Genomic DNA, 16,397 nt, shown 5'->3' with positions numbered 1-16,397 from the left:
AATATCTCTACATAGAAAGTGACTGAAATGTTGTTTCTGAGATTCCTACAGTGCACAAAAAGCAAAAATATAAATACAGTGGTGGAGAAAAGTTTTTGGACCCATACATGAGTGAAATATTGCATTAAGAATCACTCTTAGGTCTTCAAGTGTAATTTCTTTTAGTACAATCACAGCCTAAATATGAAACACATCCTTAAAAAAAGCCATTAAAGACTTAAAATTGGTTCCATAAAAATAAGAAATTTTGAGTATTGGGTCATTTGGGTAGAATTTAGTTTCGTTAGTGTTTCTTGTAAACAAAAAACATTGTATTGTTTTTGTGTCTGTCTAATGTAGCCAAACCTTTTGAAACACAAAAAAGACTTTTTACACAAATATTTCATGATAATATTTGAGATTGTGTAAAATTTTTTCTACCACTGTATGTATGAAGAAAACACATCCAAAATATAAACACAGTGCAAGTTTATCTGAGATTCCTGTTCTTCGTTTTTATTATTCCAGCTTTATGATAATGCAACACTCAGTGAAATCGCTATTTCTATTTGCTGTGACTGTAAATGTGAAAGTTGATCTATTTGGAAAGGGTTTTTAAATGTAATTTAACTGCTATAATGCAACAAAAAAGAGCATTTAAGAAGACATATCTTAGTTTGGTTATTTTTGTTAGAATGAACAAAATGCTGCACTAAATGAGATTGCAATAAGTTTGTTTACGTTGTTATTTTGCAAAATTAAAATAATAAAGGAACAGCTTGGATACAGAATTGCATTTTTTCCTAATGTGCTGCAGAGCTATTCAGTTGTCAAACACATACAGTTTATCAGGTTTATTTTAATAACTTTAATGTACTTGAAGTGTGCATTGTGCAGCTGGATTTTCGAGTAAAATGGCACCAATTCTGAGCTATTTATTTGCACGTATTCAACATTAAAAGACTTGGATCAGAGGTTTGTACCTGGAGGTATTGGAGTTGCTGTGCGTTTGCATGCTGCTGCTGCTGCACTGCTTGTTGTTGGTGGTAGTGGTGATGCTGCTGCTGCTGCTGCAGCTGCTGCAGTCGCAGGTCACCGGGCTGCAGCTGCTGCAGGACTCGGTGCTGCTGGCTGCCGGGCTGCGGCTGCATGGATGGTTGTCCACAGCCGGGAGTGGGAGCTGAGTGGACAGAGAAGGATGGACGGATGGTTTTATTACTTGAAACACCACAGAGGACAACATAAGTGAACTGTTTCAGTGAAAGATGGAGAAAAACTTCGAGTTAAAACTCATGTAGCAACAAAAATGACATAACTGATGGAATATTAGCATTCTAGTCAAAATATTACAGGTAATAAAAGCTTAATTTTACCGCAAAAACACAGAATTTTTGCCAGCACAAGTAAACTGTATCAGTGAAAAATGGATAAAAACTTCAAGTAAAAACTCATGTAGCAGCAAAAATAACATAATTAATGGAATGTGAGTACTGCAGTCAAAATATTACAGGTAATAAAAGCTTAATTTTACTGCAAAAATACTGAATTATCACTAATCCATACTTATACAGATTTCATCTCTCTGAATTCATGTACCATTGAGCTGAGTATGTGTAATTTTTCAATTTTAAATTTCATTTGCCTACGTTTTGTCCGAGTGCAGCTTGAAAATACACACTTTTTATGGTTTACTGCACTAATAAAAAGCCCCTTACATTCAGTAACGTTGTGTGTCTGTCCTTAATGTTATCTAAAATTCTTTAATACAATATAAGCCTTAATTAATGGCAAGCTGGGGAAATTTGGATTGGTACAGCAGCAAAGGAGAGAGTGAAAACAAAGAAATATCAGCAGAAAAATTAAAAATAAACCAAAAATGTGCATAAGACACAAATAGATTTATGAACGAAATAGATTTATGAACTAAACTCAACAAAAAAATGACACAAAACAGCTGAATTAGACGACAAATATGCATGAAGCACGATGATATATATAAGAACGCTAATCTAACACTGTGTCTAATCATGTAAAATCCAGGAAACAATGGTTTGTATTTTGTTCAAACTTTAATTATTTGCCATTTGGAACCCAACAACAAATTCTGTAAAAAGAATTTCAAAGATTTTACATGTTTTCATGTCTGGGAACATTCACCTTTTTGCCGTCTTAAGTGGAGGCTACTTCTTTTACCTCTAAGTTCCACTATCTTCTCTACTCTTTGTGCAGCACTAAGAACACACCTGTGAGATACAGGAGATCCTTTAGATAAAAACATCAGTCGTACGAACCTTTCTGGCCGTTGCTGACGGGTGCTGAAGGCACGGTCATCTTGACGGGGGTGACAGTGTTGGCGAGAGGCAGGACGTTACTGTTGGCAGCTTTCGGCCGCTGTCTGGGAGCTATCGATGTTTCCGTTGGACCCACAGACTCCGTTATCCTGGAAAGAAGGAACCACAAGTTGATGTTCTCCTTCTTTTGTCTTCAGCTGCTGAGTCTAACAGTATTTTTATCCCATTATTCAATTTATTTGTTCCATAAAAAATCTGCCATTTCCAACTTGTCATTTACCAAATAAACAATGTCTAGACCAGATGTGTCACACTAATTTTAGTTTGATATATTACAAAAATTAGACAAAATGACAAAAATCCATCCATCCATCCATCCATCCATCCATTATCTATACACCACTTAATCCTCACTAGGGTCATGGGGGGCTGGAGTCTATCCCAGCTGACTCAGGTGAAGGCAGGGGACACCCTAGACAGGTCACCAGTCTATCACAGGGCTACATATATAGACAAACAATCACTCTCACATTCACACCTACGGGCAATTTAGAATAATCAATTAACCTCAGCATATTTTTGGACTGTGGGAGGAAGCCGGAGTACCCGGAGAAAACCCACGCATGCACAGGGAGAACATGCAAACTCCATGCAGAAAGATCCCGGGAAAGCCGGGACGTGAACCAGGGATCTTCTAGCTGCAAGGTGAAAGTGCTAACCACTACACCACTGTGCAGCCCAAAATTACAAAAATGAGGCACAAAACAACAAAAAATTTGACAAATGACAGGAAACAAAACAAAAACAGAAAAAAAATTACAAAGCCACAAAAAATGGACAAGCGACAAAAACGAGACAAAAACATTAGAAAAATGACAAAAGTCAGACAACAAAAACAGGAGAAAACATTACAAAAATGAGACACAAAATAACAAAAAATGAGGCAAATGACACAAAACAAGAGACAAAAGAGCTACAAAGCGACATATGACAAAAACAAAATAAAAAATTATAAAAGCAAGAACAAAACGACATAAAAGTAGACAAACAACACAAACAAGACAAAAAAATGACACACAAAACAACAAATAAAGCAAAAACACAAAATGACAAAAATAAGACAAAAAACACAAGCGAGACAAAAAGGAAACACAAAACGTCAAAAATGAGGAACAAAACAACAAAAACATGAGCCAAATGACAAGGCAGACAAAAAACAAGACAAGATACTACAAAAATGAGACATAAAATGACAAGACACCAAACAACAAAAAACGAGGCAAAAAATTTGACCAAAAAGTTACAAAGCAACAAAAAACAAATGACAAAAATGAGAACCAAATCAACAATAGGCAAACACCATAAGCGAGACAAAAAACATAAAACAACACAACCAAGAAAAAAAATGACAAGAACATGAGACAAACGACAAAAGTCAGACAAAAAAAACCAAAAACAAGACAAAACATTACATAAATGAGACACAAAATGACAAAGAACAATGAACAATCTAGTATTTTACTTTATGATCACAACAACTCCTCATGATCTAGAAATCATTTTAAATTTATAGTTTCACACATTTACAATTTGCAGGTAATGTCTTCTCTGGAATTTTTACATTCTGAGTGCCGGACTGAACCCTCTGGAGGGCCACTTTTGGCCCGCGGGCCGCATGTTTGACACCTCTGGTCTAGACTGTATTTCTGATTAATTTAATGTTATCTTCATTGAAAAAAAAATGCTTTAAGGACATTTCTAAGTGACCCCAAACATCATAAAATCTCTCTTCCATCAGTACCTGGCTTTTGTCATGCTCTTCTTAGCAGCGACTTCGCTCGCTGTTAGTGGCTCTGGCAGCGACGTGGGGATGGGAGAGTTCTGGATAAACATCAGAATTATGAGTAAATGTCCACAAACGTTTTTTAAAAATCCTGGTTGCTTCATTCTGCAGACTCACAAAGAGATTTGGCACTGGACAGTCCTTTCCAGCTAATTTGAAGGCAAAGTAGGACACTTGGTAAATGTCTGGTCTCTTCTCCTGATCTGGTTCGAGCATATATCCTGGAAAAGACGGAAAAATATCAGAAAAACACACACATTTATCTACTGCAGTTAACGTGCATTGCTTCGGTTTGGTCACTAGGTGGAGCTGCAGGACTAACATTGTAAAAAGGAAGCTCCACTGCAGGAGACATTTAGGGAAGTGAAATAACTCCTCATGACTGACAGAGCCTGACTGGTTCAAACAGGCTCAAGTTGTGTAAATGCACAACAAAGAAACACTTTAGTGCAGTTACAGTTCGCTCTGTGGGTGAACAAAGCACAAAGAAAAACACTTCAAAAACACAGCAGCAGATTACAATCTAGCTGATGAGAAAAGGGAAAATTAAATCAAATGTTATCCATGTGGAAAACCCCACAAATTCAGAAAGTTTTGTGCTGTATTCGGTGTAATTATATTTGTGTAAAGCTGCACTCTTTCCAACTCAAACATGCCTTTACAGAACAGCAGAAACTGAAAATATGGGAGGAAAAACAACACTTTGAGAGTAATGATTCACATTTAAATCATCAGAACAGACACATGAAGAAGAAATCTGAGTGATTCTCACTTGTTGTCTGATTACTTACTGATTAAGCAGTGCAACTTGAAGGAGAATTTGGAGTTATCTGGAACGATAAAGGTTCCGTCACATATGGCAACTTGACTCTCCCCAAATGGAAGCGTGAAGAAACACAGCTTGTACAACAAGCATCCAAGTGCCTGTGGAGAGGAAACACAAACAGTCTGTTAAAACACCTGTACCCAGTTACTGTAAAGGCTGCTATCGCTCGAAAAGGTCAGCGCCGTGGCAACGCGACACCTGAGTGCTGGATCGGTGTTGCATCGTAAAGCTCCCTTTGAACAGGATAGCCGTCTTCTTTTCTCAATAATGACAAAAATGAGACACAAAAAAAGACAAAAGTGAGAAATAAAATGAGAAAAACATGAGACAAAAAAACAACAAAAACAAGGCAAAATATTACAAAAATGAGACAAAAAAAAATGGACTAACAACACAAGCCAGACCAAAAAAAACCATAAAAAGACAAAAACAAGACAAAGAATGACAAGAGAGAAACAAAACGACAAAAAATTAGACAGACGACACAAGCGAGACAACAAGGAAACACAAAATGACAAAAATGAGAAACGCAACAACAAAAACATGAGACAAGCAACAAGTCAAACAAAAAAGACAAAAAACCAACAAAAACAAGATAAAATATTACAAAAATGAAACACAAAATGTCAAAAAGTAAGACAAAAGACACAAGTGTGACCAAAAAAATACAAAGCAACGAATAAAGCAAAACACAAAATGCCAAAAACGAGACAAAAAACACAATCGAGACTAAAAGGAAACACAAAACAAGTGAGAAACAAATTGACAAAAGTCAGACAAAAAAAAACAAAAACAAGAAAAATATCACAAAAATGTGACACAAAATGACAAAAGAATGGACAAACAACACAAGTGAGACAACAAGGAAACACAAAATGACAAAAATGAGAAACGACTACAAAAACATGAGACAAGCAACAAAAGTCAGACAAAAAGACAAAAAACAACAAAAACAAAATATTACAAAAGCGAGAATTAAAACAACAAAAATAGACAAACAACACAAGTAACAAGGAAACAAAACAATGAAAAACATGACAAAAACATCGGACAAGCAACCAAAGTCAGACAAAAAAGACAAAAAAAACAAGACAAAATGTTTCTAAAATGAGACACAAAATGACAAATGTCATAAACAAAATGAGAAAAAATGAGACAAATGACACAGGTGAGACAAAAAGGAAACACAAAACGACAAAAACATGACAAATTAAGACAAAAAACAAAAGCAAGACCAAATATTACAAAAATGAGACAAAACGACAAAAGCGAGAAACAAAATGACAAAAAAAAGACAAACACAAGTGAGACAAAAAGGAAACAAAACGATCAAAGCATGAGACAAACAACAAGTCAGACAAAAAGATAAAATATTACAAAAATGAGACACAAAATGACAAAAGTGAGAAACAAAACAACAAAAAAAATGGACAAATGACACAGGGAGACAAAAAAGACAAAACAACAAAAATAAGACAAAAAACAAGTGAGACAAAAACACAAAACGACAAAAGTCAGACAAAAAAAAGGCAAAAAAACAACAAAAACAAGAAAAAAATGTTACAAAAATGAGACAACATGACAAAAATGAGAACCGACAAAAACATGAGACAAAAACGGAACACTTCTTGATTTCTGAGGATATCACCCTTGTAAATATGAATGAATGCTAATGTCTTCTTATTTTCACAGAGTTAAGAAGTAAATGTGGTACGCTGTAGATCGATTTAAGTGGTGCTGCTAAAATTTTCAGCATAAGAAACTAGTCTGGAGCCCCGAGACTGATTTAATCATCAACATTATTCCATTGAAGCTGAGGAACTAACGTAAACTGATCAGGAATTCTTCCCTCACCACCTTGAGACATGAACACGGCATGGAGCGATTTTAAAAGCACATTTACTGAATTATTAAAGGCTTCTTAATCGGACTGGAAAACTGGCATCATCATCATCAGTGTCGGGAAATAAAGGCCTTAAAATTAAACATCTGACAGGAAGATTTCATCTGTCTGGGTAAAAGTTTAGTTTTTTTTTTTTTGAAAATGCAACATAAAAATAAATATACTGTACATTTAAGTTGAAATAATTTTCTTGTTTTGTCCAGTAAATTTATATGTTTGAAAAGCACTATACTGTACACCTGTAACTGTTGATTCCACGACAAGAGAGGCTTTTATTCTTTGCAATTAAAAGGAAAAAATAGGTGTGTATGATCAACAATTGACCGCAAATGAGTTAGAAAACATCACTACATCACATACTCCTACCTATTAATTCATCAAGTTGTTCTTAAGCATGTAAATAATAGAAATATGAGGTTACCACTAGAAAATATAAACATTTAAGATAGAGTCGGTGCTTTTTACAAGGGTAGATGGAGATTTATGTGCAGAACTTATCAAAGATAGAGAAAATACACAAGAAAACGACACTTTTACATCGACTTAACATGTTGGTGGTCCTGATCCTGACAATTTAGCTGCAGTATTTCATTTTCATCTCAGTTGTCATGAGAATATTTCATTTTTTGGTGCAATATTTCATTTTAATCCGATTTTCCAGGTAAAATATTTAATTTTTCAGGTGAAACATGCCAATTTATTCTAATTTTTCAGGAGAAATATTTGATTTTAGGTGCAAAATTTCATTTTAATCTAATTTTCCAGGAGAAATATATCATTTTGGGTGCAATATTTTATTTTAATCAAATTTTTCAGGTGAAATTTTTCCACTTTAATCGCATTGTTTAGGTGCAATATTTAATTTTAATCTTTCAGGTGCATTATTTCATTTGAATCTTCTTTTTTCAGGTGAAATATTTCATTTTTTAACTCCCTTTTAAGGTGCGATATTTGTTTTAATCTCATTATCCAAGTGCAATATTTCAGTTTAATCTTATTTTCATGTAAAATATTTCATTACTATCTAATTTTTCAGGTGCAATATTTAGTTTTTTCGCATTTTTAAGATGGTGTAATATTTCATTTTTCAGGTGCAGTATTCCCTTTTCACCTAATTTTTCAAATGCAATATTTTATTTTTATTTCACTTTTCAGGTTCAGTATTCCTTTTCATCCCATTTTTCAGATGCAATATTTCAGTTTAATCTCATTTTCAGGTGAAATATTTCATTTTCATTTCATTTTTCAAGTGAAACATTTTGTTTTCATCCCATTTTTTAGGAGCAATATTTCATTTTCATCTCATTTTTGGAGTGAAAAGTTTCATTTTTGTCAAAATTTTCAGCATTATTTGATTGTTATCAAAACTTTCAGGTGCAACATTTACTTTGCATCTCAATTTTCAGGTGCAATATTTCATTTTCATCTCAGTTTAGGCACTGCATTTCTTACTCTATTTCATTTAGTGTTTCCTCACTAATATTTGGCAAAAGAATTTCCTTCACGTGTAATAGTTTTGTAAAAGTTTTATCTTATCTTCATTCTTTTCCAATGAAATGAAAAAAAACATTGGTGCATTTATGAGTATTTGGTTAAAAATGAGTTGGAAATATCAGCATATTACATCAACTAAAACTGTACCTCATCTGTACCTATTAGTTGTTTGTAATAAGTAAAGAAAATAAATGTGACGGATTACCAGCACAACATGCATGAAGTGTTTAGATGGAGATTTATGTAGTCTCTTATTGCCTACTGCCAATTTCACTACAAATGAGGCTTTTATTTTTTGAAATTAGATGGAAAAAGGAGCATATGTGATATATTTCCACCTATTAATTATTGTTCAAATTGTTTTAATGCATGTAAATAACAGAAATGTAAGACTACCACCAAAAATACAAACATTTTTAGACAGAACCTGTGCTTTTTACCAGGTTAGATGGAGATTTCTGGGCCAAACTAATCACAGATACACAGTAAAACCAGACTTTTCCATGTGAAGTGTGTTAGATCCAGGTAGCTGCTGTTGTCTCCCCACCAAGCCGACCAGGACTGCTCAGAAGAATTAATGTTCCTCATGTCACCGGTTAAAAAAGCTGCTTTTGAAATCAGGCGTGGAGTCTGCTCCCCGGCAGTGACGCTGTCCAAACAAATCCACATGCAGAAGTGCTCCGCTCCCCGATCATATATTCATTTAGGGCTATATTTGGCTCTTTCTACATCTCTCTTTTTCTTTTGCTGATGATGCAAACTGGGAGATGAAAGAGACTTTGGAATTATCCATGGCATTTAGGGAGTGTTTTTCTTGAAGCGCTCTGTCTGAAGACAGATATTCTTCACCGTCCTCCACTCCAGCAGCTAATCCGGTCTGATGCTAAACTGCTAATCTACGTCAGACAGTGGAGCCGCCAATCACACCGAATGCTGAGATAAATGTGTTTGACATTTTTGTGAGGCACAATGAATAAAATGTGGCTCAAGAACAGGATGTAGAAGCACAGTGGGGAAGTTGAAGAGAAGTTTTTTGTTTCCGACTTAGAGTTCAGTCTGTTCATCTGCTAATTTATATAATTCGATCAGCTCTTTATGTCTTTATTTAAAGTTGTTTTAAAAAGTCCACATTTATGTGCTGCCCTATAATGTTACTATATTTATTTTCATGTGCAATATTTAAATTACATGTACAATATTTTACCTTTATGCACAACATTGCCAATGTAGCATGCAATATTTAAATTCCATGATCACAGGTAACATTTGATTTTCATGTGCTTCATTTTGATTACATGTGCAGTATTTCATTATTCTGTATGACATTGTTAATGTAATGAGCAATACTTCATTTATATCAAAATTTTTATGCACAATTTTAAATCAATCTCATTTTTCAGGTGCAACATTTCAGTTTAATCTCATTTATTGGTGTAATTTTTCATTTTTATTTCATTTTTCAGGTGAATATTTCATTTTTATTTCATTTTTGGTGAAATATGTCAGCTTCATCTAATTTTCAGGTGAATATTTAATTTTTATTTCATTTCTGAGTGAAATATTTCAGTTGTATCTCATTTCCAGGTGGATTATTTTCTTTTAATTTTCCGGGTGAAATATTTCAGCTTTATCTCATTATCCTGTGCAATATTTTTTATCTCATTTTCAGATGGAATATTTCTTTTTTATTTCATCTTTAGGTGGAATACTTCAGTTTTATCTTATTTTCAGGTGGAATATTTCACTTTTATATACAACATTGTTAATGTAATGTACAATATTTCATTTTTATCAAAATTTTCATATGCAACTCATTTTTCAGGCGCAATACTTCAGCTTCATCTCATCTTTTAAGCACAATATTTCATTTTCACATAAGTTTTATCTTGTTTGTTCAAGTGCAATATTTCAGTTACATTTCTTTTATAGCCGAACTATTTCTTTTTCATGTGATATTACTTATCTCATCAGTTTTATTGCCTGCATTACTTTACACTTTTCAATTCCAGCCTTATTTTGTATTTTAGCAATGTATCACACTTACATCTAATTGTTTTTCTACTTTTTAGGCACTGCATTTCTCACGTTATGTCATTCTGTGTTTTCTTAGCATTATCTGGCACAAGAATTTCCTTTGGGATTAAGAAAGTTTTATCTTATCATATTAAGAACCACATCTTTGGCTGTTTTACCTCCCTGGGTTTTTCAATTTACACCACTCCTACAAATGGCTGCCGTCCAAGCTCTTCTTCCCAATTCTCCGCCTCACACTTTTAAAACGCTCGACTTCACACCAGCTTATCAGAGTCCTCTAATTATCTCCAGCGGAGGTAAAACAGAAGAGAAAGGAGGAAGCGGGATAAGACGGAGCGCCGGCTTCGTTGCTCAATGTTTTATGAAGGAAAAACACTGTTGGAGAGCCGGTGGAGGCAAACAGCTCGGGGCGAGTGACGCCCAAACTACCGCCGGGACAAACCAGCCTCGCCGGGTGCAGAAACACCAGACACTGAGATACAGAGCGCACATACAAAGCAGGACCTTACCCATATATCAGCCTTAGTGGTGATGGCTTTTCCTGCGTACAAGTTAATCATCTCTGGCGCCCGATACGAAAGGGTCGTGTACCTGCAAGACACGACGACAGGAAGCAGCGATCAGACAGGGTTCAGATGACTCTGCAACAGAGCTGGACAAGAATTAGAGCATTTAGTCATTTACCGTACGTAAGCACAATTTCTCATTCAGTGCTAATTTGTAATCCTTCTTTGTCACATTTAAGGGGGGAAATGTGCATTCTTTAACAGCTATAGCTACTTGTAATGTTATTATTTTACATACAAACACATGAGAAAGGATTACATCGAGTTAAAATTAGCACCATCTTGACCTGCTACAACATTAAAATGCTGATTACACATTTATGAGGTGTTAATCTCCTGAATCCCAAAACTGTCTGGCAGGTTTAAGAGGCATGTTACCTTGAAAAATACATAAATAAGTTTAAAAAAAAAAAGTCAAAATTAAACTATTTATCAGGGCCAGAAACTGTAAAAATAGATAAAGTGACATTAGTTATTTAAATTTCCAACTATTTTTGCACTATTTGTGTGACATGTGTTTTCATGTGGAAAGTTAACCAAATCTAAGCTTAAAATCGTGACATTTTAACAAAATCACTTTATTCTATGTGTCTATTTAACATTTAGCCAAAAATTAAACCATTTGTACCAGATTCTGTATATGAATGTATGTATGAATCTACAAAAATAGAAAATAAAATAACATTGGATTTTCAACTTTCCAATGACTTTCATACTATTTGTGTGCGATGTGTGGTTTCATCTGGAAAAAAAAATCAAGATCAAAATCTTGATTTTTCATCGCAATCATTCATTTCAGTGTCTCATTTAAAATTGTTTGCCAAGAAGAAACCATTCATACCTGATTCTGTAAACACCAAAAAATTTTGGTATTAGTGCCTCAACTCCGACCAACGGTCACACGGCAATAATTAAAGGAGTTTTTGGCTTAACTGCAGACAGTGTTTATACAATACAGAAAGAGACAAGTACATAAGATAAAAATAAAAACGTAAGAGGTAAAGTATCTGTATTAAGTAGAGTCACCGTTTTTTCCAGTATTGTTAACAACTATGGGCACTTGGAAAAATGTTGCACTTATTGTTTTTATGATTTATGGCTAAATAACTTTGGTGTACTGTACAGAAGACATTTCTTCATGGTCGTTCTATTTCCAAAGAGGTGCAGGACTTTATATTGCAAAAAACACACAAAAACTGCAGATGTCACCTGCAATAAGTGATGTTTTTGACCAAATGGACACAAGATGAAAACACAACACATCGACCTACCATCAACTTATACATGGACACTGCCAGGTTATGAGTAGATATATTTACATAAACAAGCCCAACAGAGGGACATTAGCTTTCCTTTAGAGCCGTATTTCTTGCCATCTGGCAATTTAAAGTCCATTAATCACTCTTTTAGCCAGTTTTGATCCCTACTCCAGAGGGAATCGTCTGAACTTTAGATGCAGAAAGTTCCACTGTGTTCACCAGCGAACTGCGTCTGCAGCCAAAGATGACGGACGGCTACACAAATGGGATAAAAGTCAATAAAAAGCCTGGTAACTGCTACAAGCGCTTCCTGTCACCCTGTTTGTTGGACTGTTTATGGTGTTATAGGTATATTGACACTACAGCTTTAATATTAATCCAGTTAAACCACATGGAGGAAACATTCTGAAAGGAACTGTGCATTTTTAAGTGCTTCTACTGTTGAAGAATCAAGTATAAACTGCTACTACTTGCATATTTTTTTTAGTTTAGCAAGACTTCTACATTGAATGGAGCGTTTTTTAGTTCTATTACTGCTGTATTTTGCCAAATAAAATATATTTTCCTCGTTCCAAACTGTTTTGTTTATTGATACAGAGACAAACTGGCCAGAATCTGCCAGCACAGGTGACCCAGTTCACCTTTTACTGTACTAGAGAGCCAAACGTTTTGTTTTCTACTCAGGGTCACTCTGTTGATGATAATCAAAGCAGCTGCCTGTGTTTGGAATAAATAATAATGAAAATGCAAAGAGCATCTGAGTCCAGATGGTTCAAAGGCCTGGTAGTTTCCTATTTGTACGACCTGTAGGAGTTTACATGCGGTCATATACGGCTGATAAGCTGCCCACGCTGCTGCGCTTTATTGCAGCTGTAAATGTGGGAAAGCTAATCGGCCAGTGTTGGACTACTGTGATTTGACGTTGTGCAAATATAAGAAATGCACGAGATCTGCAAGTCAAAGCGAAGAAAAAGGGCAGAGGTTGGACCACAAAGGAGTGCCAGAGTCATGACCTCAACAATAATCATTTACAGAAATATCCTCTTTGCAGCAGGTTTTAGTTTACTTAGTACACATTTATAAAACTTTTGCTATGTCTCCACTACTTGGGCGCTTTAGGACGACTAAACTGTCTTGGATTGCGTCCAACGTTTGCTTCCTTATTGGGTCTGAATTAGCCTCTAAGTGTCCTTTGATTTACACCCATGTGACTACTGGAAGTTAATTCTACACAAACTACAGTAGAGTTAAAAGTGTTGCTGACCTGTTGTCTCTGCTCAAAGCTGTTGTGTGGTTAAGGCAATCTTTGGTCTTACTTTGTGACTAAGCAACCAATAATCTGCTTATTATTTACCCCTACAAATGTATGTCCAGCACACATGAAAGGTGTGGTAATGGACAGAGATTATAGTTGAATGGTGGTAAAATGCTCATCTAGATGCAGATAGTTTTGTTTTAAAGCAAGAAAGTATTAGTGTGGACATAGCCTTGGACAGATTCGATGATTTAGATCAGGGGTGTCAAACTCATTTCAGTTCAGGGGCCACATTCAGTCCAATTTGATCTCAAGTCTCTAAAGACTCTAAATTTTTTCCTTTGTTTTGGTGCAAAAATGTACATTCTGAAAAAAAAATCACATTTAATGAACTATCTTTTTCAAAACATTACAAACAACCTGAAATTTCTTCAGAAAAATAAGTGAAATTTCAACAACATTATGCCTCAGTTGATCATTTACACATTACAATTTACAGATCAGTGGATCTACAAAGGAACAAAACATTTAGTCACAAGTATCTGGAAGTGAATGATATCGTATTTTACTTTAAAAAAGACAAAAATAAGACAAAATATTACAAAAACGAGGCAATACGACAAAAGCGAGAAACAAAATGACCAAAACATGAGACAAACTACATAAAACAAAAGAGACAAAAAGTTAGACAAAAAAGTTTCAAAACAACAAAAAAATGGACAAACGACATAAACGAGACAAAAAGGGACAAAAACAAGAAACAAAACAACCAAAAAAATAGACAAACACCACAAGCGAGACAAAAAAACCACAAAATAACAAAAATGCTACACAAAACAACGAATAAAGCAAAAAACAAAGTGACGAAAATGAGACAAAAAACGTAAGCGAGACAAAAAGGAAACAGAAAACGACAAACGGGAAACAAAACAGCAAAAACATGAGGCAAATGACAAAAGTCAATCAGAAAACAACAAAAACAAGACAAAATCTGGCCTTGAAATTATTTTAAATTTATAGTTCCACAAATTTTTAATTTGCAGTTAATGTCTTCTCTGTAATTGTTACACTTTACAAAGCCCTCCCACGGGCCGCAATGGACCCTCTGGAGGGCCGGTTTTGGCCCACGGGCCACATGTTTGACACCCCTGATTTAGAGCAACCTTTTGCGGAAACTGAGCCTCTCGAATCAGTCTTCTGTGTGACTTACAGGATCTCTCGTTTACAACCAACATACAGAAACAGATTTTATCAAGTTGTGTACAACAACTGATCAGGCAGCAGGCATTCTGACTTGTCACAGTAGAGAAATCAAAGGTGTAGTAAAAATGGCTGCATTCCACTTAGGGGAGGTCCTGCTCTTGTTTATTCTGGTTCACTGTAATGGAACCGAGCCATCATTTATTCCACCTGTGCTTCTTCTACTATGACAAATCAAAACGTCTTAAAAAGAGGTCTAATTTTTCAGTCTGACAGCAGTATTAGCTCAACTGATCTAGGATGTAAGACTGTTACATCTTTGCCAACTAAACCAACTTGCTAATGGCCATTTTTAAGACCGTTTTCCTAAAGAAAGAAGAAATTTCCATCCTCCTACCCATGAATGTATTAGGATCCATGCATTAGTTTCAGTAGTAGTACGCTTCAGGTATCTCTCCAAATAATTTTGTTCCCTAAAAGTGACGGGTAGATATTAACCACTAATGTACTCGGTAACACGCAGAGCATCACTGATGAAAAAAACTTACTTCTTAATCTCATCCTCCACGGCAGTCACTCCATCTTTATGTGGCAGCAGAACCTTGTGAGTGGAGCTGCCAAAGTCACACAACACGTAGTTTCCCTGGTCGTTCAGCAGGATATTTTCAACCTGGAGAAGGAACAGATGTTAGATTTTAGACTTTTTAAAAACAAAAAACACATAGAAACAACTAAAACAACAAAAAAGGGACTAATAAAACTTCAGTGACCTTTAGTACAGATGCATTTACAGATGTGGTTTAATGTAACTTTGTCTTGGCTGGATGATTTGTGCAGCGTCTCCTATTATGCAACAACAGAAGTGAAATCTGAACTTTTGGATCTGCATGTTCCGGCAAAAAAGAAAAATGACAGCAACAGATGTTCAGATGCAAACTTGCTCATGTGCAGAACAACTGGAAAAGAAAGTGAAAGCAGCAATAATAACTACCAATATGTTTTATTAGGGCTGACAGAGATTATTAGTAATCAATGAAACACATGATCCATATTTGGAATGGATACACAGTGCCACTTCTCTAATTCTTATTTTCTGGCATATTTCCCCACTTTAATGCTTAAGATCATCAAACAAATGTAAATATTAGACAAAGATAGTCAAAGTAAATACAAAATTCAGTTTTAAATGATCATTTGATTTATTAAGGAAAAAAACTCTTCAAAGCTACCGTACTTGGCCCTGTGTGAAAAAGTAATTACCCCCTAAACCTAATAACTGGTTGGGCCGCTCTCGGCAGCAACAACTGAAATCAAGTGGTTTCTGTAACTGGCAATGAGTCTTGCACTTCTCTATGGAAATATTTTGGTCCACTCTTCTTTGCAGAATTGTTTTAATTCAGCAACACTGGAGGGCTTTTGAGAATGAATTTCAATCGGATTCAAGTCCAGACTTTGACCAGGCCACTCCAAAAAAAATGGACAAACGACGGAAACGAGACAAAAAAATGACAAAAGCGAGAAACAAAACAACTAAAAAATAGACAAACACCACAAGCGAGACCAAAAAAACCCACAAAACAACAAAAGTCAGACAAAAAAGAGAAAAAATTACAAAAAAAAGACAAAATATTACAAAACTGAGACACTTTGTTGCTGGATGTAATCAGGCTTGGATGTAGTCAGTGAAATTGAACTCACTTTCTGACAAATGTGAACAGCCACAGTTAATTCATGATTTAACAAGGGG

General features: G+C 35.1%; 1 protein-coding gene across 1 annotated transcript in view; it reads right to left on the bottom strand.

Moving 5' to 3' along the window:
• Nucleotides 1–16,397, bottom strand: part of bmp2k (BMP2 inducible kinase) — an 85,025-nt gene that overhangs the window by 22,929 nt on the left and 45,699 nt on the right. Inside the window, exons 5-11 of the mRNA XM_023291707.3 lie at nucleotides 15,199–15,320; nucleotides 10,880–10,961; nucleotides 4,905–5,037; nucleotides 4,231–4,334; nucleotides 4,072–4,151; nucleotides 2,271–2,419; nucleotides 963–1,159 (exon numbers count right to left, since the gene is read on the bottom strand). Of these exons, the coding sequence (XP_023147475.2) occupies nucleotides 963–1,159; nucleotides 2,271–2,419; nucleotides 4,072–4,151; nucleotides 4,231–4,334; nucleotides 4,905–5,037; nucleotides 10,880–10,961; nucleotides 15,199–15,320 (867 nt within the window). The remainder of the gene's footprint in view (nucleotides 1–962; nucleotides 1,160–2,270; nucleotides 2,420–4,071; nucleotides 4,152–4,230; nucleotides 4,335–4,904; nucleotides 5,038–10,879; nucleotides 10,962–15,198; nucleotides 15,321–16,397) is intronic.

Source organism: Amphiprion ocellaris, chromosome 6 (genome assembly GCF_022539595.1).
Source record: "Amphiprion ocellaris isolate individual 3 ecotype Okinawa chromosome 6, ASM2253959v1, whole genome shotgun sequence".
NCBI classification, from domain to species: Eukaryota; Metazoa; Chordata; class Actinopteri; family Pomacentridae; genus Amphiprion; species Amphiprion ocellaris.
Note: the sequence above shows the minus strand (reverse complement) of the source record. Positions and strands in the feature narration are given on the sequence as shown.